This window comes from Ciconia boyciana, chromosome 22, assembly GCF_034638445.1.
Source record: "Ciconia boyciana chromosome 22, ASM3463844v1, whole genome shotgun sequence".
NCBI classification, from domain to species: domain Eukaryota; kingdom Metazoa; phylum Chordata; class Aves; order Ciconiiformes; family Ciconiidae; genus Ciconia; species Ciconia boyciana.
In genome coordinates, this window is record NC_132955.1 from 1,039,393 (window position 1) to 1,063,891 (window position 24,499).

Here is a 24,499-nt window from a genome sequence, read left to right on the forward strand (position 1 = left end):
GGGCCACAAGCAAATAACAGGGCACGATTCCTGACCCGAGGCTCTTCCAGCCACAGCATCTCTGCAGGCCTACAGACTGTGCTCTCTCTGCTCCTGCACCCTTGAACGACCTGAGGGGTGCTCCCCAGGGGTGCTCCATGCCCCGGGGCTGGATGAGGGCAGGCATTGCACAGCCCGAGCTCAGATGCCTAAGAAGGGTAGGGACAGACACAGCCTGCAGTTAACACTTGGGGCGTCCCAGGTCCCCTCTTAGGGACCCCCTGTTCTTCCCATGGATGGTGCAGGGACCATCGACACCTCTCACAGCTCCTCTGAGCTCGCCGCGGTGGTCGTGTCCCTCCTGCTGCCGCCCTTGCGACGCCCGTTGTGGGGATGCTGAAGGTGACTCGCTGGAATTCATCCTTGCTTTCTATTTTTCTCCTGGAAAAGTCTGGGCACACCCGTGCTTCTACAGAAATGACAAATAATACTTTGCTAACAAAATCCCCTGTTTTAATTATTCCTGCTCCTGCAAATTGTGAGGGAGGTGTGGAAAACAGATGTTGATTCTCTCCTGCCTTAAGCATTAATAATTAGTCCTGACCTTAAGAAACCCGTTGAGGAGGGAGCTGCAGGTGGCGGCTTATGCAGACAGGCAGCGGCAGCTTGAGGCAGGTTTCAGAAAGTGAGATTTTATTCCAGAAAGACGGTTTGACTTCTCAGGCTCCACTGAGTTAATCTGACATAAAAGACCACTTTAGAAAGAGACATTAAGGTGTGGCTTTTCAGCTCGTTTTAGGGAACTTTTCTATGATAATTTGATACTAGGGCAAACTTTGTAAGTGCACTAAAATAGAGAAGAGTTTTTGTCCAGGTCGTTTCATCTACCAGGTCTGCTGATATGTATGTTTGGAGCCAGAACTTCATCTCCGTTTTCCTCCTGAAGTGAGACAGAATTGCATGGTTAAACACCAATGTGCTACCATAAAACTACTGTTACACCATAGAACTGGCATTCTGATTTTGAAATGTATAAAGAATAGGCTCCTAGTGTGCATGTGCTCATGAAACAGAGGCAGAATCTGATTTAACAGTCAGCCTTTTATTTAAAAGAGAGTGTGATACAAACAATATGCAGTCATTTGTGGTTGTGTTCAATGGGAGGTCATGTAAATAATGTCTTAGAATTTTTAATATGTTGTTTTAAGTCTTAATTATCGCCTCATGATTTTAATTGCTGCCTTGTGGTAGTATCAAAATATCATAGATATTTTGAGCAATGTGTATTTTTATGACAGAGCGGTTAAATAGGAAACAAAAGATGAAAGAAAAGGCGATTTCCTGTAAAGAAAGAATATGCTGTTAACCTTGTAACGTTGTGACAGTTACTCATCCTACAGCCTGTCTGTGGGAAGCTGGTTATTGCTGCTGGCTGACGGGTCTGAAAGGCTTTGCTCATGTCAAGGCTGAGGGTTTGGATTTGCAGAGGAGCGCTGTCCTGGTTTTGTCACCGATGTTCCCCTTTCTTTGTGCCACCGCTGCACTCAGCGGGGACAACCCACGGATTCTGCCCTTTTGTATCACTCGGGTGAAGGTGAGGAAATGAAGATGGGGAGAAAGCACATTCCTTGGAGCGACACGTCCCAGCCGCCCTCACGCTGCTGCGCCTTCGCCATCCGCACCTGGGGAAGGTGAGCAGAAAGTGGGCGTCCGCTGGCTCCGCACCCCGTCTCCTGGCGCTCACGCGACAAGAAAATGCTGCTGCCAAGAGACTGAACCCGTTCTCCGGCCAGAGCAAACAGGGTGGAGATTCCAGTTCTCCAGTTCTCCAGTTCTCCGAGTCGTACAGACTTGTCTCCATTCACCGGTGGCAAATGGGAACGTGGCTAGCTGTGCTTCTCCATAGCAGACAGCTCCTGATATTCCAAGGACACATCCCACTCCCGTACTGTTTCCAGCTTTCTTCAGATAGAGGGGAGGGAGTCATGCCCTTTAAAGCTGCTCAGAAATGTACCTTTGTTGCTTATTTCCATACTCTTTCCCCCCTCCTTTGGCAAATGATCTAAGGAAGAACTTGGCAGTTGGGAAGGGGTTGTTGGGGCCTGCCTGCAAAGACAGTCAAACAATTCACCATGCACACACATGAGAAATATCTTCTCCTCCACACCCTGCATTATTAGCTAGTGACACTCCGATTTGTGGTTTCTGCCCATGACGCAGACGGAGAACAGACAGCGGAGCTTGACCATGCCTGCTGCACTCATTTTTTGAGCCTTTTTGCTCTCCAGAGGCAACCGGTATCTCTCCTGAAGCTCTGTTTTCATGGGAGCTGTAAACTCCAAACTTACACTGAAGTTGTCCTCCCTGGTCACAACCGATTGAGATGTTAATCACAGAAAACATCGTTAGCATTCGCTGCTAAGCTACGTTACTGTCAACTTTGCGCTCTTGTTCACGGTGCTTAGAGACCAGGAACTTTTTTCCTTACATCCTTCATCTGCTTTATGGTATTCCACATTTTTTCCTGGAGCATCTCATAATTTTTAAGTTATGCCAGCTAGTAGCCATACCCTGCCCTTTCTGAATGGTTTGCTAGGCTCTCGTTCACAAAGAACAACACAAAACATCCACTGCTTATTGCCTTTTCATATTCCCCCACTCCTGGGTGGTCTCTGAAAGCGAAGTGAAGAATTAAATGAGCCCTGAAGCATGAACTTCCTTTTCATTGCTTTTTCATTACAGAACATCCCTCTCTCTGTGGATAAAAGAGAGGACTTGTATTTCCAGGATTGGTAGCCAAGTTCCTTCTAGCACTGTTGTACTCACGGGACTGTAGATTTACATTCAGGGCTTCACGACACGGTTGTTGTCGCTGCAGGTGTGCCGTGTGTACAATGGAAGTAGAGAAAGGAAACTGTAGCTGGGATGAAAAGACACAGCAAAAGAGATGCTGACTTACTCGATCAAAATGCTGTCTGAATAGCTCCATTTCAGAGCTAACAGTACAGAGCAGTATTAAAATGTAGCCCTGAGCAAGGAGCCTCCTACTTTGAATCACACCTGACTATTTACTTGGAAACGGAAGAAGCATAAAGACGCCTTTTGTGAGATAAAAAGTTTCTAGTGGAATACGACAAAAAGCACGAATAGAACAAAGGCAAAAATGACGATTCTGGAAGTTGGCTCAGATTTTAGGAGTGATGAAAATCTTCGGGAATGCAACAGAAAAAAAAGTGCTGGCAACGCCTCCTGCCCGGGCTATAAAGGGCTCCAGGCCAGGGGGAAGCGAGCACTCGCTGCCTGCGCTGCCGAGCCGGGTGTCTCTCTCCAGCCCTCCAGCCTCCGCCAGCCTTCGCCATGAGCACCACTGTCAGGCAATACTCCTCCTCCACCTCCCTCAAGGGATTCGGTGGCCTGGGTGGAGGCTCCAGCAGGCTTTCCTCCGTGCGCGTTGGGGGAGGGGGGTACAGAGCCCCCAGCGTCCACGGAGGCTCTGGCAGCTACTCTGTCTCTTCCCGCATTGTCTCGGGGCTCGGAAGTGGCTACGGGGGCAGCTACTGCAGCAGCGTAGGAGGGGGCCTCGGCGGCGGCTTTGGGGGTAGCTATGGGGCTGGCTTTGGGGCTGGCTTTGGAGCTGGCTTTGGAGGTGGCTTCGGAGGTGGCGACGGCATCCTCCCGGCTGGCGAAAAGGAGACGATGCAGAACCTCAACGACCGCCTGGCTGCCTACCTGGACAAAGTGCGTGCCCTGGAGGAGGCCAACACTGACCTGGAGGTCAAGATCAGGGAATGGTACAAGAAGCAGGCACCTGGTCCAGACCGTGACTACAGCCCCTACTACAGGACTATCGAGGAGCTCAGGAACAAGGTAGGATGCTGTGATTACCAAGACATCTTCATTAAAGTCACTTTTAAAAAGATGACCCTGTTCCTAAAAGCTGAAGGGAAGAGTATTAACAAATGACAGGTTATTGGTCTGAGAGGGGAAAACAGAAAGAGCATGCTTGGAAATAATAGTCACAATGTATGAACAGCAGTTTCTTGATCATGTCCTCCACAAGGCACAAAGATGCATTTTCTATTGACTGTTTCAGTGTAGGGAGGAAGACAGGGCAGGACAGCAGGAGTCAACGGCTATCAGCCATCGGTTCAGGGTGCGTGCGGCCACGCCAGTCATTTCCTGCCTTTCCTCGATACTACTTATGCCCCAAGTATGTGCTCCCTTTGCCAGGCTCCTGATTAAACACTCCGCATGCAGGGACACGTTATCTCTTTGGCACTGTTTGCTACTGAATGATATGCAAATGGAGATGCTAAGTTGTTCTCATAAGTACCCTATAAATCAGATCTTTTCTAACCTCAAGGTAGAGGTTAAAAAAGAAAGATACTGCCCTATGGGATGCTTGTTCTTTGGGAGGTGCAAACACAGTCACAAATGAAAATCCAGGAGTCAGAACATACTGGGTTGTGGTAGGTGGCTTCAGAGGTGCTGAAGTCAGGTGTGTGCCCTGCTCTAAAACGCAGTAGAAGAAATCATGGCCAAGCTTGTTTCTTTATTCTTAGCAGCTCCCTGGCTGATTTTAGGCAAAGGTCCTTGAACAAAAGCACCAGAATCTGTCCTTCCTCTCCCACCCTACCATCGTTGTGCTCCCTCTGCCCGCATTACTCATCATGAGCTGACTGCCTGGTCCTTCACCACTGCCTACGAGAGCTGACAGCAACCCGAGTCAGCTCAGGCCCCGCTGGAGGGGATGGAGGTGTGGGCGGTTGGGTAATGACAATACCTGGTCTGTGAGAGTAAATGCCAGGGAAATGGGGCAGCCGCTGACAGGCTCAGGGGTCAGCCCCTGGGGGAAATCACATACCTAGACATTTTCAGTTCTTTAACCCTTCTCTTGGGCTTCACCTTGGGGTGAAGGGCTCTTGCCTTGATACACAAAGCTTCTCTTCAAATTCCAGCTTGTCAGGTGTGCTCTGATCTGGAGCACAGAAACGCGTGGAAGCAGAAGCTGTCTCCAGATTTGAGCAATGAAGTGCTGGGTCTCACAGAACCCCTCTGCTCATGATCCAGAGGGAGGCAGACCCTTCCCTCCCCTCCGACACCGCAGCTGGGAAATTACCACATCAATATTCCTGGATTATTGCTTGGATATCCCCTGAAGCATCAGAACTCAGTGAGAGCTTTTCATTAGCTTGTGGCTACAGAAATTACTGCTCATTAAATGGCCAATAATTTTCAAAATCCCAGAACAAATATTTGCACCTCAGGTGTAATTACAAAAGCAAAACAATTCAGGCACACGGCACTCCTTCCTCAACCCTTTTTTCCTTCTCACCTGGGCTGTTCAGCATTGCCAGGCAAAGCCCAGAGTGCTGCCAGGACTCTGAGCGCGGTGTGAGCGCCTGGAGATGCACTCCGGCAGGGGCAACAGGCCGTGGCATGTGCGCATTCCAGCGTCTTCACAAGACCGAATCGGTGCCAGTGAGAGATTGAGCACGAGCATCCTGTCTTTCTCTTTGCAGAGTCCACGTGGAGTCCAGCCCAATGGGCAGGAGGTTCAGTGCTGCTCCAGTCCTTCTTCTGAATGGGAACTCAGGCAGCAGCATGCCATTTTTTGGGACTACTTTTTCACTCCTTTGCTTTCTTTTATCCCTCCCCAGATTCTTGCTGCAACTGTCGAAAATGCCAACATCGTCTTACAGATTGACAATGCCAGGCTGGCAGCTGATGACTTCAGAACCAAGTAAGTCCAACACCTTCAAGAGCTCTTATGAGAAGGGAGGGAAAAGCCAGTCTGTTTAAGGCTTTGCTTTCTGCAACTGAAGTTGCTCCACCAGGTCACTGCTCTCTAAAAGTGTGACCTTTGGGAATTGTACATCTCTTCCTGGACACAGCACTGGATGGACATTCCTGCACTGTGGAGAGCTGTGCATGCACATTTAATAAAAGATGCTTGGCATAAATACGCCAAGGTGGGGAAGGAAACAACCTGTATCAGCTGGGCTTCACAGTGCAACTGTGTCTTCCCAGGTTTGAGACGGAGCAGGCTCTGCGCCTGAGCGTGGAGGCCGACATCAACGGCCTGCGCAGAGTCCTGGATGAGCTGACCCTGGCCAGAGCTGACCTGGAGATGCAGATTGAGAACCTGAAGGAGGAGCTGGCCTACCTCAAGAAGAACCACGAGGAGGTGAGCACAGAGACGGGCTCAAACTGGGATCTACAAAATGTACCTTGTGCACCATGGAAAGTGGTCAGGTCAGATATGCAGGAGTGTCTCTGCAATTGGGGCTGTCAGGAGACACTCAAGTGGGTAAGGGAGAGGGAAACAATCCCTTCGGACAGAAACTTCAGGAGAAGGTCTGTGGGGTTCATGTGCTGGGTGCAAATAAGAAATTTGTCATGATGGGATTATACTGATTTCACTATGACGTCTACCGTGTCTCTTTTCTGCCAGGAAATTAATGCCCTGCGCGGGCAGGTGGGTGGAGAGATCAGCGTGGAGATGGATGCTGCTCCTGGAATCGACCTCACCAAGATCCTGGCTGAGATGAGGGAGCAGTACGAGAGCCTGGCGGACAAGAACCGCAGGGACGCCGAGCAGTGGTTCTTCAGCAAGGTGAGCTGGCTCGCCGGCAGCGCAGCGGGGCACGTGGGACCCGAGGCTGTGTCTGCTCGACGGTGCTGTAACGGCACGGTTTTGCCTTGCTGCAGACGGAAGAGCTGAACCGGGAGGTGGCCATCAACACAGAGCAGCTTCAGAGCGGCAAGACGGAGATCACAGAGCTACGACGCACCATCCAGAGCCTGGAGATCGACCTGCAGTCCCAGCTCAGCACGGTACGAGGGGCTGGCTCCCTGCGGGGTGGGGGGCATGCAGGAGCATGGGCCAGGGGACGCGTGTGTGCTCCCATCCCCACCGCCCTCCGTCCCCCACTGAAAGCGTCCCTCTCCTCTGCACGCAGAAAGCGGCGTTGGAGGGCACCTTGGCCGACACAGAAGCCCGCTACGGCACCCAGCTGGCCCAGCTCCAGGGGCTGATCACCAGCGTGGAGGAGCAGCTGGCAGAGCTGCGGTGCGACATGGAGCGCCAGAACCACGAGTACAGGGTCCTCCTGGACGTCAAGTGCCGCCTGGAGCAGGAGATCGCCACGTACCGCCGGCTCCTGGAGGGCGAGGATGCCCAGTACGTAGCGGGACTCTGTTTGGGAGGGCACATTGGGAGGAGACGGGTAATAGACACAAAATATGCTGTCTGGGGACTCAGTCCGATTGCAGCTTTCAGGGTTCATCTTTATGTTCATACCAGGCACGGATGCCCAGTGGCTCTGTCCCTGGTGTCTGTCTGCAGTGAGATGCTGTAACGGGCACCGTTCTCTGCTGGAAGGGGCAGCGGCCCCTCTGCGCTCCAGGAGACACCGAGCGGAGCAGCGGCTTTAGCAACCACTATGAGACTTTTCTGTTTTCCTCCTGCCTCAGTACAGAGCCTGTGTAATAACAACAAAAAAGGATTCTGTCCCTAACTTCTCTTTGTTTTTCTCCTCTTGTAGCATCTCTTCCCAGTACTCCTCCGCTATGTCCTCACACTCGGGCAGAGACGGTAAGAACCTGTCTTGCTACACACATTTATAACAAACAGCTCTGAGACCTGCTTTTAGAGCAGCTGCCAAACTGATGGAGTGAAAATCAGTCCTCAGGTGTGCTGTGCCGCCTCACTGGCTGCATCAGAGTGACGGCAGTCAAGAGAGCTTGTGTGCATCTTACAACTGCTAACCACAGGAAAAAGCTGTCAGGAAGGGAAATACCTTGCACTCCTTTACCACGGGAATGATTTGCCCTAAATGGGCCTTGTGATTGAGCAGCCAGTGTTCTGGCTTTACATGGACCTGAAAAATCAAGTGACACCATACGTTTAGGGAGTGTGCCTTTTGCCTTCTTGAGCTTTCCCATCAGCCTGGCTCTTCCCTCTTCCTAGCCAATGTAGTGTTGTTTAAAACAGCATTTTCCAGTACCTTGTGGAATTTCCCACATCTTCCTTAAAAACATGCAACATCTGATCATGTGTTAAGAAACTGCCCTCCTTCCTGCCCCATGAATAATTGTCCTCTGCTTTCCTTCTGCAGTCATGACATCCTCCCGTCAGGTCCGCACGATCGTTGAGGAGGTGCAGGACGGGAAGGTGGTCTCCTCCCGGGAGCAGGTTGCACTCACCACTCGCTAGGAGGGCAAGCAGCTCTGCGGACCCTCGACCCCAGGCTCCAGAGGGCGACGAGCTGAACCAAGCGTTGTCTGAGGCTGTATGTGATGGGGTTGTGTCACAGAAAGCAGTCAGCTTCATTCATCTGCTCCTCCTTGCTGTTTTACCTTAATTTCATGTGGGTGCCATCGTGCACTCTGTACACATTTAATAAAGCTTTTTTCCTCGTTCATGCAACTGCAGACTTGTCTGTCACTGATACATGATCTCTCAAAGCCTCAGGGTTGTGTGTTCATGCCAGGGAAAGTCCTAAGAAACCACAAGAAGGAGCCAGTGTGAGGAGGGGAATGGAGGGATATGGGTTCCACTTGGAGCAAAAATAATTTGAGACACCTTTTTCTACTGAACTCATTGCTCATAAATACATGGGTCTGACTGAGACATAAACCAGATAAGTTTGATACGAAATGAGGGCAATGATGGAAGGATGATGCTTGAGGCCAATGTGCCACACGACTGATACTTAAAGCCAACAAAATAAACCTCAGTTCTCTAACTCTTGGTATCATAAAGAATCACTTTCTCCTGTAAGTTGAACTTAAATGACTTCAGCAAGACTACTACTGTCATGTGTACCATTCCGAGACACGAGCACAACATCAGACTGGTCGGCAAGTCTTATACATGCATGCCTTCTGTCTTATTTGGCTGCCTTTAAATCACACTATTAGGCACATTGTACAAAAACTTTATACAGGTCTTTTCATGCTGCCCGAGGGCTGCACTTAACAGGTTCTAAAGTAACCATTGCTTAATCCGCAGAGGGATGAGCAGCAATAACTTTTTATCACTACGGCAGCTAGTAGATCACTGCTGAAATCCTTCTTGAAACACACGAGCTAGTTATCGTATGTCAACAACGTCTGCAGGCAAGCTGCCATTCAGGATTAGGTGACGCAGCTTGTGCACTGGCAGCCGGGTACCAGACCCGCCTTTGCCCACTCGCTTCCTGGAGAGTGACAGAGGAACCACAGGATGCTGCGCTGGTCGCACATCCACCGAACGTGTCTTGTGGGCTAGATAGGAGAGGAAATCATTTTAGACCCAAAAGCCTGATGGAATCACTTAGATCCAACTTTGTGCTTTCTAGCCAGCAGTACTTGGGAGCTCGGTCCAGTCTTGGACCACGGCCTCGTGTTCGTCACCCACCTCAAGAATACAGAATTGGGCCTTAAAAGGCAAAAGGAAAAGGTAATAGTTTGCAGTAAATCAGCTTCCCTTTGCTTATAACGATGTACAAGGAGCTTCTGCGGCTGAACTCAAGCACGCTTGTCTCTGGGATTATTATTGATGATTCATCCTCCCTCAGCCTCCACAAAGGCATTACAGCTCTTATTGGACAATTACGAAGGCATGCTCCCTGGCCTGACCAGGCTCTTGAAAAGAGTTGATGATGTCATGCTGGGCATGACACGGCAAGCAAAGGAGAGGGAAGGTGATCGAAGAAGTGGAGAACCTGCCAGCTCTTTCCAGAAAAGGGAGTGTGAAGAGATGTTATCACTCTGTATTATGGTTTAGCAATTACAGAAAAGGGTAGGAAATGAGACACAGACCAGAGTGCAGAGTTCATGGACTGTATCATGCTTTTCTCTTTGCTGGAATAACAGACCTTCCTTGCAGAAATAGGAACTTCCAATCCAAGTGAGCTAGAACCATCTCAAAAATAAAAACTAGATCAAGCAATAATGTATTTTAGCATCAAGCTGTTTTAGACTTTATGGCAATGGGCAAGGGCGCAGGCTGGAAATTCTGATTAAACTGCAAATGTGCTATTTTTTTGCCATCAGAAGAGAATTGTTATATTTCAGTTGTAAATGGCAGCTTTTTAATTCTAGAGCCATCTGCGGAATGCCCCAAGTGTACTAATACAGAAAGGCTTTCTGAAAACCACAAACATCATGGATTAAATAGAAGTAGGACGCTAAAAGAAGATGCCAGTCCAAAGAGTATCTGGCTCTGCTGGCAGCACAGTAAGGCATGGCCACTTCTGCAGCCAAAAGGACACAAGGGAAAGATTTATCAAGCAGCATATTTAGTTATCTTTGAGATCTGTCACCCAGTGCTAAGATATCCATTTACATCCGTCAGCAGGAACGGCCTGAAACAAATACCGGAGAAGAGCTGGGGGAATAGCTGGGAGAGCCGATGGAAAGCCCAGGTTTGTAATCAGTTGATTCAGTTCCACTGGGAGGATCTTATCAGGAGTTTTCCTTATTGACCAACATATATTTGCATCAATGAAAAGGGCTTGAATTCTGCATACAGCTCCGCATAACCCTATTATCACAAACAAGACAAGTCTAAGCTCAGCACAAGTAATCACTGTGTTACATTACAGTGCTCCGAGGAAGGAAAATACCACATAACTATTATAACTATTTATTTTCTATTATTACTCTTTGCTACACCCAGTTTGTATCTGTGAAACATGAACAAATTATCACATCCAAGAGATGGACAAACACTCTTTTTGGAGAGCATTTTTCAAATTTTCTGCAAGGTGCAAGCATGACAAGAAAAGCCTTGCTAGGATTCAGCAAGGAGTTATAGAAGCAAGTCCTCAGCAAGTAATGGTGAAACTTTAATGGACAACAAAACAAAAAAGGAAAACCAGGAACGTCCTTGAAAGGTATTTCATCAGCTGAGACACCGAGAGAAATAGGTAGGATGTGCCCATGTCAAGCTTAATATATAATAGCAAGAATACTTACAATGAATAGTACTTGAAATGAGTATCACGTTTCCGATCTTTAAAGCTCCATGAATGCATCAGACAGTTGTTTTTACAATGCCCTTGAGAAGGAGGATTACTGTTATCATTGTTTCCATCCTACAGAGCATGAAATTGAGACTCGGAGAAGCAGAACGATTTGCCTAGAGTGATTTGCAAAGCTGGGATCAGAACCCTGGGGCGTCTGGTGTCATCAGCAAGATAGAGATCAGTTTGGTACAGCCAATAACATGCAGAAAAGAAGTGGAATGACAATTACATCAACAGCTAGATGTAAATAGCAAACACAAGAATTTGCCATAGGTGAAACACTGAAATTCAGCTGATAATGAGCAGATGGGAGCTAGGGCTGCTTGTAGTTCTTGCTGCTGTATCAGGGCCTCCCGATAAGGCTCTCCAAGGCAGAGGCCAGCCCTGCACAGGCTGGAGGGACATACACAAGCCCAAGCTGGCATGCTTTGGATGCCAGACAGTGCCTGGCTCTCAGCTTCTCTACCCTGGCACTCCTTGGTGGTTGCTTCAAGCCTACACCTGAGCTCGGGCTGGCAGTCACGCAGGGTGATGGACAGCAGCTTGGACTCCGGCAGGGACTCAGGGTTCGGTGTCGTGTCTGAGTCACCAAGTCTCCAGGGAAGTTCTCTTGCACATGAAAACAGCTAGTGACTCCGGGAATATTTGTAATAACGTGAAATGCTGGATCTCCTTCTTGGGGGCACATTATACTTTCTGTACTTCATATGCATTGGCTTAAGAAACAGTCTTAAGCCTTAAAATATCCTGAGACTACCAAAGGACTTCCCTCTGGGGAAATCTAATCTTTCTTTCTCATTTTCTTTGCTCTTTTGAACCTGATAATTTTGTGCACTAGAAAAATCCTCGGGAACAGCTCCACAGAGCCCGTCCTCTACCACCATCCTGCTCTCCCCTATGAAGCAGAGTGCAAGACACAAATGTAAAGCCAAAGTATAATTCCTTTCTTTCTATTTTTTTACAAAGCTGATTAAATGGGACCAGCACCTTTGCCTAGGGGAGGCTTTTCTGCTCATTTGTTACTTCAAGTAATAATTTTTCCTTGTCAGGCCTGCACTGCTGTTTCTGAAATGCCTGCTGGGAAATCCTTGTAAGTCATCATTTCTCTCCTCCTCTTACTCCCTCGGGGCACAACATTGCCTGCGAGGGGCTCCCAAGTCAACCGAGGACGGCTCATCAGAGGCATTGCCCGCGGCTGGCTACAAGGCTGTGGTGAGCAAATTTCCGTCTGTAGACTCCAGTCTGGAAGTCAATAAAAATTAATTCAGGAAAAGGCCTTCCATTATTCATGTTGATACTGTCATTAACAGATCTCCTCATTAAAAAATGAAAATCTCTTTTAATAAAATGAGGACTGTAACTGCTGGCAGGTCTTGAGGTATGCTCTGGTGTAAAAGCAAGAAGTGGTTTTAATAAAAATTTCAAGGTCTGAAGTTCAAAAAGTAAGAAAGAAATGTGGACATTTCTGCTTGGTTTTCAATAATTGAAAAAAACCCCACTCATTAACGTTTTGATTTTTCTCATTGAAAAATGAAGGACTATGTATTTCTCAACTAAATGAAATGAAAGGTTAGCTCAGCATTATTTTTACAATTCTTCTATGGGAAAAAGACAGATTCTGACCAGTCCTGCTCCTGATTCACTCCTGCTCCAGCAGCGAGAGCAGCTGCAGGACCACTGCTGGGCTCCATGGCAGAGGTGCCGGATCCTGACCATGGCAGAGTCTCCACTCAGGACCTCGCCACCGATGAGGCATGCCATGGCACCATGGCACAGGCTTCACTCGCTAATTATGGATGTAACAAAGGATGGACATACACAGAATCCACACCACATTTAAGGTGTCCTGGATTTGCAGTGTCAAGATAAAATCGAGACTAATGAACTTACCCAAATGGCATAAGCAATATTTCTGAAACAGGCTGCACCTGACGCATCCTTTATGTGATGTGTCCAGGTGACCTGGATGCCAAAACCAATGCTGAACAACGCATGGGTGAAAGTCATCCAATATTAGCATGGCTGTGTTAATATTATTAATAAAAGGAAAGATTCAGATGACAAAACATTTTAATTATTTCCCTTCTTCCTCAATTCAGCATTCCAAGACTAAAAAATAGGTTTAATATATTTTTTTAAATGATCTTTTCTAGTGTCTTTTCTAAATTTAACACATTTCCCCTAGATCATATCTGGAGAATTTCCATGGTGCTGGTTGGAACTGGGTCAGAAGTACACAGGATCAGGCTGCTTCTGAAATTCTCCATCTTACTGTTTTAGAAATCTTACGAAACATCTTATGTAGCTGCCTTCTTTTGGCAGTGAATATTCATAGTTAACTGCAACATTTGGTACTCAGGAAATATCCCTTTCGCTTTTATTTTGGAAAAATATTTGAATATTTTGTCTACCCTTGAAAGCAGCAAAACAAATACCATGGAATCTCCAGTCTGAAAGGGGATGTTTTCTCCTGCATGTAGGAGAAAGAGAAGTAACAAATAATCGCTGGTACACTCGAGTGCAATATTTTTCTGTGCACTCCAAGAGAAGAGCATTTCAAGGTCTAACAGCCCAGACCCCGGCAGGTTCTCCCTCAACTGACGGCCACGCAGAGTGGGACGGACCCTTGCTGCGGTGCACTTGCAGAGCAGCAGCACGGTCCAGGGTGGTCTCCTGGCTCTGGTCCCCGGGACCGCAACGCAGCTGAGTGAGGGGGCACCCTCGCTTCTGGTCACCAGGGGTTGAACAGGCTTCATTAGATAGCACAGCTTTCCCACAGCTTTCACTTTCCGGGTAGACTCGCCCACGTCAGGGATGGATAATTGCTATGATGTTTCATTCCCCGGGCACTCTCGGGTATCATCGTTTTTTGTGTCACTGTTGTTTAGTTGTCATCAGAAGTCAGACCTGATGATTCAGGAAGTAACATTTTTGATGTAGTTTTGAAACACGCTTCTGTTAACCAAAGCATCTTTCTGTTGTGGGATTTCTGGAGACAAATGCCTTTGGGGAAATATTTCTGGCTGAAAAAAAAATATAGTGCTAGCCAGGTCACAAGGAGGAAGAATAAACAGCCCTTCTCCCGTGGCAACATCCAAGAGGAATGGTATAAATAGAGGACTGCGGGGACAGAAGGATCACAATCGGATCCCGCAGCGATCTGTGCAGCTTGCCTTGGGCTCTGAGTTGGATCCTCGTGCTCTCACTATGAGCTGTGCCGTCAGGCAGGTCGTTACTACCTGTTCCCAAGGCAGGAGCAGCGCGGGCAGCTCTGCGGCTGGTAGTGGAAGAAAGGTCTCCTCCTCCTCCTCGGGAAGACACGCTGCCTATGACTTAGGTGGTGTGGTTGGCAATTTTTCTGGTGGCAGTTTAGGCGAGGGATTACTTGGGAAGCAGCTGAGCACCGGCAGTGCTACCGGTGGGAGCTTTGGAGCTACCCAGAGGGCTTGTTCTACCCTTGGATTCAGTGGTGGAGGCATCTGCACTCGAGGCATTGGTGGTGCCTTCACCAGGGCCAGTGCTGGTTGCGGTGATGGGATCTTATTTGCTAACAACGAAAAGGCGACGATGCAGAACCTCAACGACCGCTTGGCCTCCTACCTAGACAAGGTGCGACTCCTGGAGGGAGACAATGCTGACCTTGAGTGCAAGATCCGGGAGTGGTATGCCAAGGTAGGGCCCAGCTGTGAACCACGGGACTACAGCTGTTTTCATAAGGAAATCGAAGACCTTCAAAACCAGGTAAATAATTGCTTTTGAAGAACATTCTAATATTTATTTGGGCTTTGCTTTCACATGTGGATAGACCAATGTCAAATGGCAGAGGCAACAGCTATGTCTCTGGAGGTGACATAGCAATGTTTAGCCATGAAGCAATAGTTTATGTGAAACAGACGGTCTGAGGGAGGACGACACTGCATTTACACAGAGCTGAAGTTCCAGCACAGCCTGCTCCACCAAGCTGACACGCGGGTTTCCCCACTGTAATGCCATCTAACTGCAATCTAACTGATTAATAATCCCAATATAGGGAATCATTATAAAATAAGTGGGTTGCATTACCCCAGGTGGATGTCTCCTCCAGGGCCTTCTGTAGCCAGAGGAAGCCACAAGCCCAAATCTCTCTCCTGCATTTTCTTTTACAGATCCTCTGTGCAGCCATGGAGACTAACAAAATCCTTCTGAATATCGATAACAACAGGATGACTGCCGATGACTTCAGAGTGAAGTGAGTATGGTCCTGTGCTGGACTGAGGGGTTCACACTGCCTGTGGAAGGGTAGGTGAGCGATGGTGACGGGGAAATCCTAACACTCTGCTTGTCATGCTGCTGCATTAAAATGCAGATCTCTGTGAAAGGCGCGGATATCATTGACAATGTTCACAGCACTGCATGCCTGAAGTTCTGAAAGAAGAACTTGGTCCTAAATTTTTTCCCCACAAAGTCAACGCAAGGGCTTGCCATGGTTTACTGACATGCTGACCTTTCTTTGTTGCCTGTGGCTTAAGGTATGAGACTGAATGTGGTCTCCGGCAGAATGTGGATGCAGACATTTGCAACTTACGCCCTGTCCTGGATCAGCTGGCCAGCTGCAAGACCGACCTGCAGCTGCAGTGTGAGGCTTTGACTGAAGAGATGTGTTGTCTCAAGACGAACCACGAGGAGGTTAGATTGCCCCTTACTCTTAGAGAATTAAGAGGAAAGAAGATGGAAGGTGCCCCCGACTGTGAATATTACTGATACGGCGCGCGTATTCTCTGCAGGAAATGAACTGTCTGAGGAAACAGGCGACTGGAGATGTGAGCGTGGAGGTCAATGCCTGTCCTGGCCCAGACCTGAGGAAGATCCTGGAGGATCTGAGGTGCCAGTATGAAACACTGATGGAGCGCAACCGCAAAGAGACTGAGCAGTGGTATGCCTGCAAGGTACTATATACATGCAGGGCTGTACCCTACTCTGCCTGTTGGGGGAAAAGGGAAAAATGAGAGATTAAGAACACTTACTGGAGATGTCTTAATATCAGCAATTCTGTCATGGATGTGCTCAGCATCTAATTGTACTGCCCACTTTCAGTGCTCTTCCGTTCAAGGCAGAGGGGCCACCGCATGGTGTTACAGGGTCACAATGGAATAAATGGGGGGGCTTTAGATTTGGAAATACTCAGGTGCACTGCAGGGCGTGCACAAGCAGTGTGGTGAAGCCTCTGCCACAAGGAGATGCTGTGGCGAGGTGAGGAAAGGGCTGCTCTTTTCTAACTTTGCAGGTGGAGGAGGTGAATCTGGAGGTCATCACAAGCAGCCAGGAGATTGAGTCAAGCAACAAACAGGTCACTGAGCTGAGACGTCAGCTGCAGGCCTTGGAAATCAATGTACAAGCCCAGCTCACCATGGTAGGTGATGCCACTACAATTCACAGCTCAGACTCCCCGGCCGTCTTTAGAAAGCTGCATGACCAGAGTCGTACCTGTAACCAGACGAGCTAAGCTTGCAGCATACCCAGGTACCTTTGTGTTGTTTCCGTTTTCAGAAAGAAAACCTGGAATCCTCTTTGGCGGAAACCGAATGTCGCTACAACAAATACCTGGCTGAGCTACAGAGCCAGATCTCCTGCGTGGAGCAGCGGCTGGCTGAAATACGAGCAGAAATGGAGTGCCAGAACCAGGAATACAAGACCCTCCTGGACGTCAAATGTCGCTTGGAGCAGGAGATTCAGACCTACCACTGCCTGCTGGAGGGGGGACAGCACGACATCATGTACGCAGACCACAGACAGGCCCGAGCACAGTAAAATCTCTATGCTTTGACTTACAGGGATATGAAAATTCATGATACAAATGGTAAAAGCAACACTGTGGTGAGAAACCAGTACTGACCTGTTACCAGACAGGCAGGGCCTATTAGCAATCCACGAGGCATTTGAGGATTTGGCTCTGGTAAATGTCCAGAGTGCAAGCCAGAGACCATTCCCCCATCTTGGGCCAGTGAAGGCGGCCGGGAGAGGCCCCAGAGCTGTCCCAGCCACCTGGGCAAGGTGCAGCATCACAGCTCGTTGAAGGGAAGCTTTCGCTGCGGGCTGGGCAAGGTCTTTTATGAACACTGTCATTTAACTGAGTTTTATTGGCTTTGCCACAGCTAGACAGGATTAGGGACTGGCAGTTAAATTAACTGAAACAATAAATTATCTAAACGTCTTCAGTTTCACACAACAATTTTAATTAAAGTTTTGGGAAATTTAATTTGTATGCAAAGCAGTTGGCTCTTGCCTGCCTCCCATTGCCTGAGATTTTGAAACAGTAAGGCATGCTGTTAATCTCATAAATGGCTGCATACACACATAACCGGCCTGAGCACCCACCTGCTCCATTAGCTTGGAAAAAGAGGTATTTTAATGGTGGTGCCCTGAGGTGGGCGCTCCTGGACTCTCCAGTCCTAAATTAGTTACATAAAAAATCAGTTCTTGTTCCAAAATGCCAGTTGCAATGGATGAAATGACACTGTTAGAGCTTGTCTCAGAGCCTCGGGTAATCCTGAGCTGTCAAGATGGAAAAGCAGTAGCTGTCAACAGGCAGGCAGGATGGAGGATGTGCTAATTGTTGCTCTTAATGACCCTGATGGCTCAAAGGGGAAACGGCCAATAGTGACTGAAGGGACACAGCTAAAGCCAATGCTATGAGTAGCTCCAGGGCCCTGAACGTGACCGGAGCTGTCTCCTTTCCACAGAGGGCCAGTGGGAAGAGGAGTCCCTGCAACACCAGCTGGAAGAAGTGGTGGGCTTAAAGCCAGTCTGTGTCAGCCATGCCTGCCCTAAGCCCGTGCGCTCTGGGTGAGGATGTGCAAGGTGAGGTGTCTTCCAGAGGCCTGTGAGTGTGACCATGAGTTGCTTCTTTAGTCCTGCTATGTACCTGGGGAAGAGGAGGATGAGAGATCTCCAGGCTTTTCTGGGTGGTGAGGAGGGGCTGGAGACAGTTTCTTTTTCCTGGAGAGAGGCAGTGCAGGGAGTCAGACATGCAGGCTCACAGTCGTGACTGTTGGTGGTAGAGCACGAGGATTAATCGAGCTATGGCAGAAAGCAGTGGCAAGGGATACAGCTATGGGGCATTTATAAATTTATGCCTAGAAAATATGTTTGACACTGGGGGGTTATTAGTAGTAAATGTGTTTAAATAAGACTTTCAGCACAACATGAAAATGAGGAACTGGCAGGGGGAATCAGTCACGAGTCTTTCAACAAGAATATAAAATTAAGCAAGCTAGGGAGACCAAGGAAAAGAAAGGTCAGTACAAGAGCGAGGGGGATGTAAGAGAAAGGCATGGCATGCAGATGAAACCCCTGCCAAAGTAACGCTTCCTGCTCTTCCTCGGCAGGTCACTGCAGACAAGAGAGCTTCCCTGCCAGCCCCACTGCACATCCCTCTGAGGAGGTCTCTCAAAGAACAAACCGTTTAGAAAAAGCAAGGCAAAAATAACCTGACAGTTCTCAGTTCTGCTTATAGCACCAGTCGGAAGGGAGTTTGCAGAACGGCTGCCTTCCTGCCACCCACGCTGCCTGCTGTCTTCATCCTCTGATACCGCTTTGATCCAATCACTGGTCTTCACCTGGGCTTATTTGTCTTGCAGTCAGTTGTCTAACAACTACCAAAGCTTGTCTCTAATAAAACTTTGCTACTACTGACACAGCCTTGAACCTGAGAAATAATTTCTACAAGTAAATTAACATACAAGTATTTAAAAAATTGTTACGCAGATAGTTATATTTATCATACACCTTTGGTTAGAAATCTACCTTTGATCTATATCCATATAGCAATCATTACAAGGGAAAAAGAAAAATAAGCAATGTTCCCATGTGCCGCACTGCTCCTGCTGAATCCAGTGGCTGCAGGATGGGGATGGAGGGGTGGCTGCAGGAGGATGGAGGAAAGGGACCAGCTGATGCTGTGGAAAGGGACATTTGCTACTGGAGGAGGACATGAAGATGAAGGTGATGAGGAAAGAAACATCCAGGGAGGCTGGACAGAGTGCAGGGAAGGAGTTTCGAGGCAGTCTCACTGACAATCTTCTATTGAAAGAGCCTTCTGAGTGAAAATTGAGTTTTCATTAAAGTAGGTTTGTGCTAATAATATAATATAATATAACATAACATAACATAACATAACATAACATAACATAATATAATATAATATACAACACCTTTGAGTAATTATGAATGTGCAGTAACAGGATAAAATCAAGAACAACAAGTTTTCCCAAATAATACTGAAGTAGTAATTTTGAAAGCAAGGCTCTGCTGGACTTGACACACCCTTATGGTGGAGGAAAACAATTCCCAGAGAAAATGCTAAATAAAGAACCTCTAAATGGATTTTAAAAAAAGGCAAACAGGAAGAACCAGCTGGCAACATGTGGGAAGATAAAAGGATGAGACAAATTAATATGCGGGAGATAATTTTTTTAAAAGTAAGATACAATAAACAGCCAGAAAAAAAAAAGATGCTGGTATTTTATTACCCCAGAGAAAGGAATTACAAACATATTCAGGAACACAACTGCAGTTTGCTGCTTGTGCAAGCAAAGACTCAAGATCCAGCCTGTCCCCTCTCACCTCTCACCGGTAGCAGTACCTAACAAATGCGTCAGGCTGCGAATGGGGCTTACAATCTTTGCTCCACATTATGTAGCTCTTTTTGTGTAATGAAATATTTGAGGGGGTTTGACGACTAACTGTATACAGAGGTCTAGCGTGAAGGCTTCCGACATGAAGACTTCAGGGGATATGATGAGTCTTAATTAGTGTTCATTTATAAAGAAAGAAACAGCTCAGACGTTTCTGGAATGACAACACCGGACAACCCAAAGCTTGACCACAGACAGCTATTCTCTTGGCAAAAATCACAGCAAAGATGGGACTTTTTGTGGCCAGTTTTGTTTCCTGCTCTGAGCCTTTGCTCTGCAGAAAGCCTTGTCTGCTCATGTGTCACCTCTCGTGCTCAAAGCTTTCAACTCCAAGTCGCATGTCCCGTCTTTATGGAGATGACTGCACCAGCACAGAGGGCCGGGAGCTCAGCAATCCGCAGACCGGCTCCAGCTCTCCCTTGGGGGACGGCCTCTCCCCAGCCTCTGTCCAAGTAAGACACCGTTGTTAGCCCTGGGGGGGTAATTGCTCAAACGAGCTTCTGGACAAGGCTCTGTGTTAAATACTCTCTCTACTAAGTTCTGTATCTCCTGTTCCTGCAACACTAATTATACTGTGCATTTTGGTATTATTTAACCTGCCCCAGTGTTTACACAGCACCTCTAAGGTCACCGCATCAAATGCAATGCAGAAATAAAAAGATGATGCCTTCCCTGCCCAATGAGTTTATGACCTGGACAGTGATAGGAAACGATGACTGTGGAAACAGCATAGGAAGAGAGGGGAAGAGAAGATAAATGAAATGCAGAGGACACAGTGCATGGGACAGCAGGACAAGAAGTGACCTGGGACATTGACTGCAGCCTCCTGCAGGCAAACGTCTGTCATATTCCGCATACACAGCCCCTCACACTAGCACATAGGTACTGCGGCTTCCAAGAGCTCGTTCTGTTATTGTCTAAGGTGCAAATCTTGTAAAGGGAGAATGAATGAATATCTCAAAGACAGACAGAGATTTAGGCTGAAGGTATAAGGTTGGGAGAGGAATCTAAGGATACAAAGAGCAAGGGTGGGTGCCCCAGAGAGAAGAGGGGGAGTTGTATCAGCACTCGGGCTGGTAAGCAGATGCTATCAGCAGCACGACCAGTGGCTGCAGGTGAAATGCACTGCGGTTGCTCTAGCAGATATGGTCTCTGTCTGACAGAGAGAGCAGACGCACATGAATTACACCATCATCAGGAAAAACCCCTGAGGAGTGAACATGCCAGAGGTTTAAGACATCAGTGAAGAAACAAATAAAACAACTAGTTTTGCAAATTGCCAATGCTGGAAATCGGCCATGAGTTAAGGACTGCACTGCACAAGCAATTATACCCGATTACAGGCACTATGCTTTTTTAATAGTAGGCCATATTCTGGTGTGATGTATGAACTGTAATTTCTCTATAAAAGTCTATTTTATAAAATACGCTGACAGTCTCACTCACACCCATAGGAATTATCTGTGGGGTTTGTATTTTTGTTTACTGGCTTCTGTAACATTTATAAGGAATTATATAGATGGTAGTAAACTACTACCATCATCAAGCAGGAGATTTCTCAGCTCAGTACACTGAATAATATAATTTAAACTGCCAGTATGAACCACATATTGAAAGTGTATTGCAATTAAGAGACTTTCCAGTACAAGTATGAAATAAAGATAAAAAGAAGACACTCTGGGGAGGCTCTGGCTGGCCGACACTTCTGGCTGTCTGTCTCTGTTGTACCACTGTATGGTATCGGAGTGCAGGAAGCACCTGAATACTCCAGTTCTGCTTGCCAGGTTCTGGTTTGATCCACGTGGCTCTGCCAGGAGGGACCGCAGGCTGAAGCCTTGTTTTTCCTCCTGACCTGCACTGCACTCAGCTGTCCACGCAGGAGTGAAGTTGCTGTAGTTTCCTTCACCCATCAGTATTCCAATCTGTCCTAATACAAATTCTCTTGTACTCTTCTTTGCCATGATAATCAGTAGTGCTGCCAGAGATGCAAATGCTGGGAAGTCTGGCTGCACTGTCATCATCTGCTAGGCGCTGGAAGGAAATTAAAACCCTTCACAAAATGAATCAGGGAAGAGGATTGTGAGCATCAGTAGGAAGAAATCTGGTTCTGTCCACCTCTATGTTCTGCTGAACTTCTACTTCATCACTAGCAAATGTTCAGAGGTAGTTTGAAGATGTGAACAGTCAGCAAGAAAGAAACTGAAACAGAGTAATCACCTTGGTCTCTGAGGCGTATTTAAGACCTGGGATCTTGCTGTTACCAAACTCATTGTGATAATTATTTCACTTGCCTTACTGGAATTTTGCTAAACATGGTGGTATAAACTAATGAGTCATTAGCCAGAAAAAAGTCATGGTCTGCATTTGAAAGATGGGAGCATGAGGTCTGGAGCCAGCTCAGTATCACATCAAAGCAGTGTTTAATAAATGATGCCTAATGGCTATTATGCAAATTATTAATGGTAATTACAAGTGACAAGATAAAATCATATTCCAGTGTCGTTGCACAAACATTACTGAAGCAATGCTTATGAAAGCAAACTTCTGTCGAATTAGACACACCCTTCTTGTAGTTGACACAAGAAAACATTATCAACTTTGACAAGTAAGGCGAGTAGAGCGTGGAAGAGACAGGCTGACGTTTTGCAAAAAGGCTGTGCACCGGGACAGTCACAGATCCCACAGGACCAAACTCCACTGCCCACAACATCACTTGAAAATGTAGCATCTTCCGGCCCCCCCTGAGCTGCCCATCACTACGCGTCAATACTTACCACCTCTTCGTCCTCTTTCAGATCTCTTGTCTTTTCCATAATGCCCACAAGACTTAACAGCATTTGCACTGACATTGTGCCAAGACCACTGCTAATCATGCTGGCCTGTCATTGCTTCCTTTACTTCCATCTGTACGAAAGCATTTGTTTCCTCCTGTCTTATGTTTAGGTCGTAAATCCTTTTGGGACATTTTTATGTCTTAGACTTGCACAGTCCTTTCCTACACATTGTTCTGCCCCGAGGCTATGCTCCTAGACTGCAGGAATACAAATAATAACAAAAGTGAAGGTAAAGAAATCAGTTCAGTGGGGAAAAAAGCCGGTACTGATGGGTGTTTCAGAACAAGATGGTGGCTCACAGCTAGAGAAAGCAGAGAGCCATATAGCCAGCAAACACACACACACGCCTCCACCCGATGCGTGGCAAGGTCTCAGTGCCAAGCCTCAGAGCCCCGACACGGTCGTACGGAGCAGGGCAATACCACACTGCCTGGAGTGAAACTACCACGCGGCCATACAAACTGCCCGCCTGCCAGCAAACACAGCTGCAGCTACCCAGCATGCACAAGAAAAAAAAATCAAACTGGTTTTAAAATACAGTCTGGTTAGTCAGGGACTGGCTTTTGGATGCATTTGCTGTGTCAGTCCCATGTTACACATCCCAGTGAAACTGGCAGAAGCCCAGTAAAGCTCCAAAGAATGTAATTATGTCCCAAATAGGAGTGCTTTGGAAGAGCTGTATGATCGTTTCTAATCCTCACTGGTAAAATGTGATTGGTAGCCTGTGGACCTTTCAGCTAGGACATATGTAAAAGGCTGTTCAATGCTGCAAACCAGTTTGTTTTGTAGAGCAAGACCTATTCCTATGAGGTAATTGCTGAAAGAAGTAGGTGTAGGTGCTCCTTGCCCACCCGTAGAGAAATGTCCAGTATCTGCAACGTCTCCTCCTAAACCTGAGACTCTGAAAGGGAAAGAAAGGCAACCTCAACCCAGAGCATGGCTCTCTGCAGACTGCTATTAGCTAACTTCTTCTGAAAACCTACACAACAGAAGAAATGCTCCAAGCAATCCAGACATTTAATTTCTGTTGGCTCTTACAGCCACACCCTGTCTTCAATTATATTCCTCAAAATGATGGATGAAAGGCAGATTCACTCCCTATCCTCCTTTTTGCTCATGATTTTCACTATTGTGAGTCTAGGCTGTGTGGGGAGCATGGGGGATGTGTTTCTAGGGGGAGGATGGACTTGTATTTCAGGCACTGCAGTCTTAGCTAGGAACCTGAGCTCTGACATACTCCGTCTCTGTCCTTGAGCAAGTTATTTCACTGAACCATCCAAATAATGAATATTCCAGGATGCTGCCAGCCTTGGGTAGGCGTCTTTTTATCATTTCTGATCTAAGTAAAGAAATAAATTATCTCACTGGAGAGTGGAGAGTCCTAACTTATGCTGGTGAGAAGATGATCACATCTATATATACTTGGGGACACTCTCCTACCATGGTGACAGCAACCACCTAACTGCACACATAGTACGCCTTCCCACTGGTAGATGAGAGGTGGCTGAGCGTATGAGTGTAGGTTTTCTCTGCCCTTCTGCCCGGAGGTGATGGCTGCTCTCAGGGCTCCCTGTCAGGTGTCACACTCACCACCAAAGAGGATTTATCACAACTGCTCCTGTAAATATGGACATACTCGAGTCAAAGGCTACTTGTGAGTAAGAGTTGCTTGGAAATTCCATCCTGTAGGGAACAAAGCCTCTGTCCCCTGGAGAGCAGAATATCGTCTCATTACAGCAGTCTGCTGGAGAAAGGTACTTGCACTGGCGGAGCCAGTTCTCCCAATGCATCTCTGGCTATTGCTTGCCTGGTTTTGGAGATCGTGCTCCCATGACTAGGCTGTCCCAGGCTGTGTTAATGCCTGCTACTACTCTGACAAACTCAGTTAAGAAATGCGGAAAGCTTTTCTCCTTCTCGTTTTGTGCTCAGCACAATCTTAGTAAGGGCAAAGACCTGTGGGATCACATCTGAGTCCATCCAGGGAACTGGATATATCGCC

At 47.4% G+C, this 24,499-nt stretch overlaps 2 protein-coding genes across 2 annotated transcripts; both read left to right on the top strand.

Annotated features, from left to right (window-relative positions):
• The first annotated feature begins 3,259 nt into the window (after positions 1–3,259).
• On the top strand, positions 3,260–8,405 carry LOC140662531 (keratin, type I cytoskeletal 14). The gene is made up of 8 exons (XM_072886048.1): positions 3,260–3,846; positions 5,640–5,722; positions 6,010–6,166; positions 6,434–6,595; positions 6,691–6,816; positions 6,942–7,162; positions 7,527–7,576; positions 8,100–8,405. Exons 1-8 carry the CDS (start codon positions 3,337–3,339, stop codon positions 8,195–8,197), a joined length of 1,407 nt encoding a protein of 468 aa, XP_072742149.1. The 5' UTR covers positions 3,260–3,336; the 3' UTR covers positions 8,198–8,405.
• Positions 8,406–14,201: 5,796 nt separating this feature from the next.
• On the top strand, positions 14,202–17,801 carry LOC140662538 (keratin, type I cytoskeletal 19-like). The gene is made up of 7 exons (XM_072886060.1): positions 14,202–14,735; positions 15,140–15,222; positions 15,503–15,659; positions 15,758–15,919; positions 16,258–16,383; positions 16,521–16,747; positions 17,714–17,801. Exons 1-7 carry the CDS (start codon positions 14,202–14,204, stop codon positions 17,799–17,801), a joined length of 1,377 nt encoding a protein of 458 aa, XP_072742161.1.
• The last annotated feature ends 6,698 nt before the right edge of the window (positions 17,802–24,499 follow it).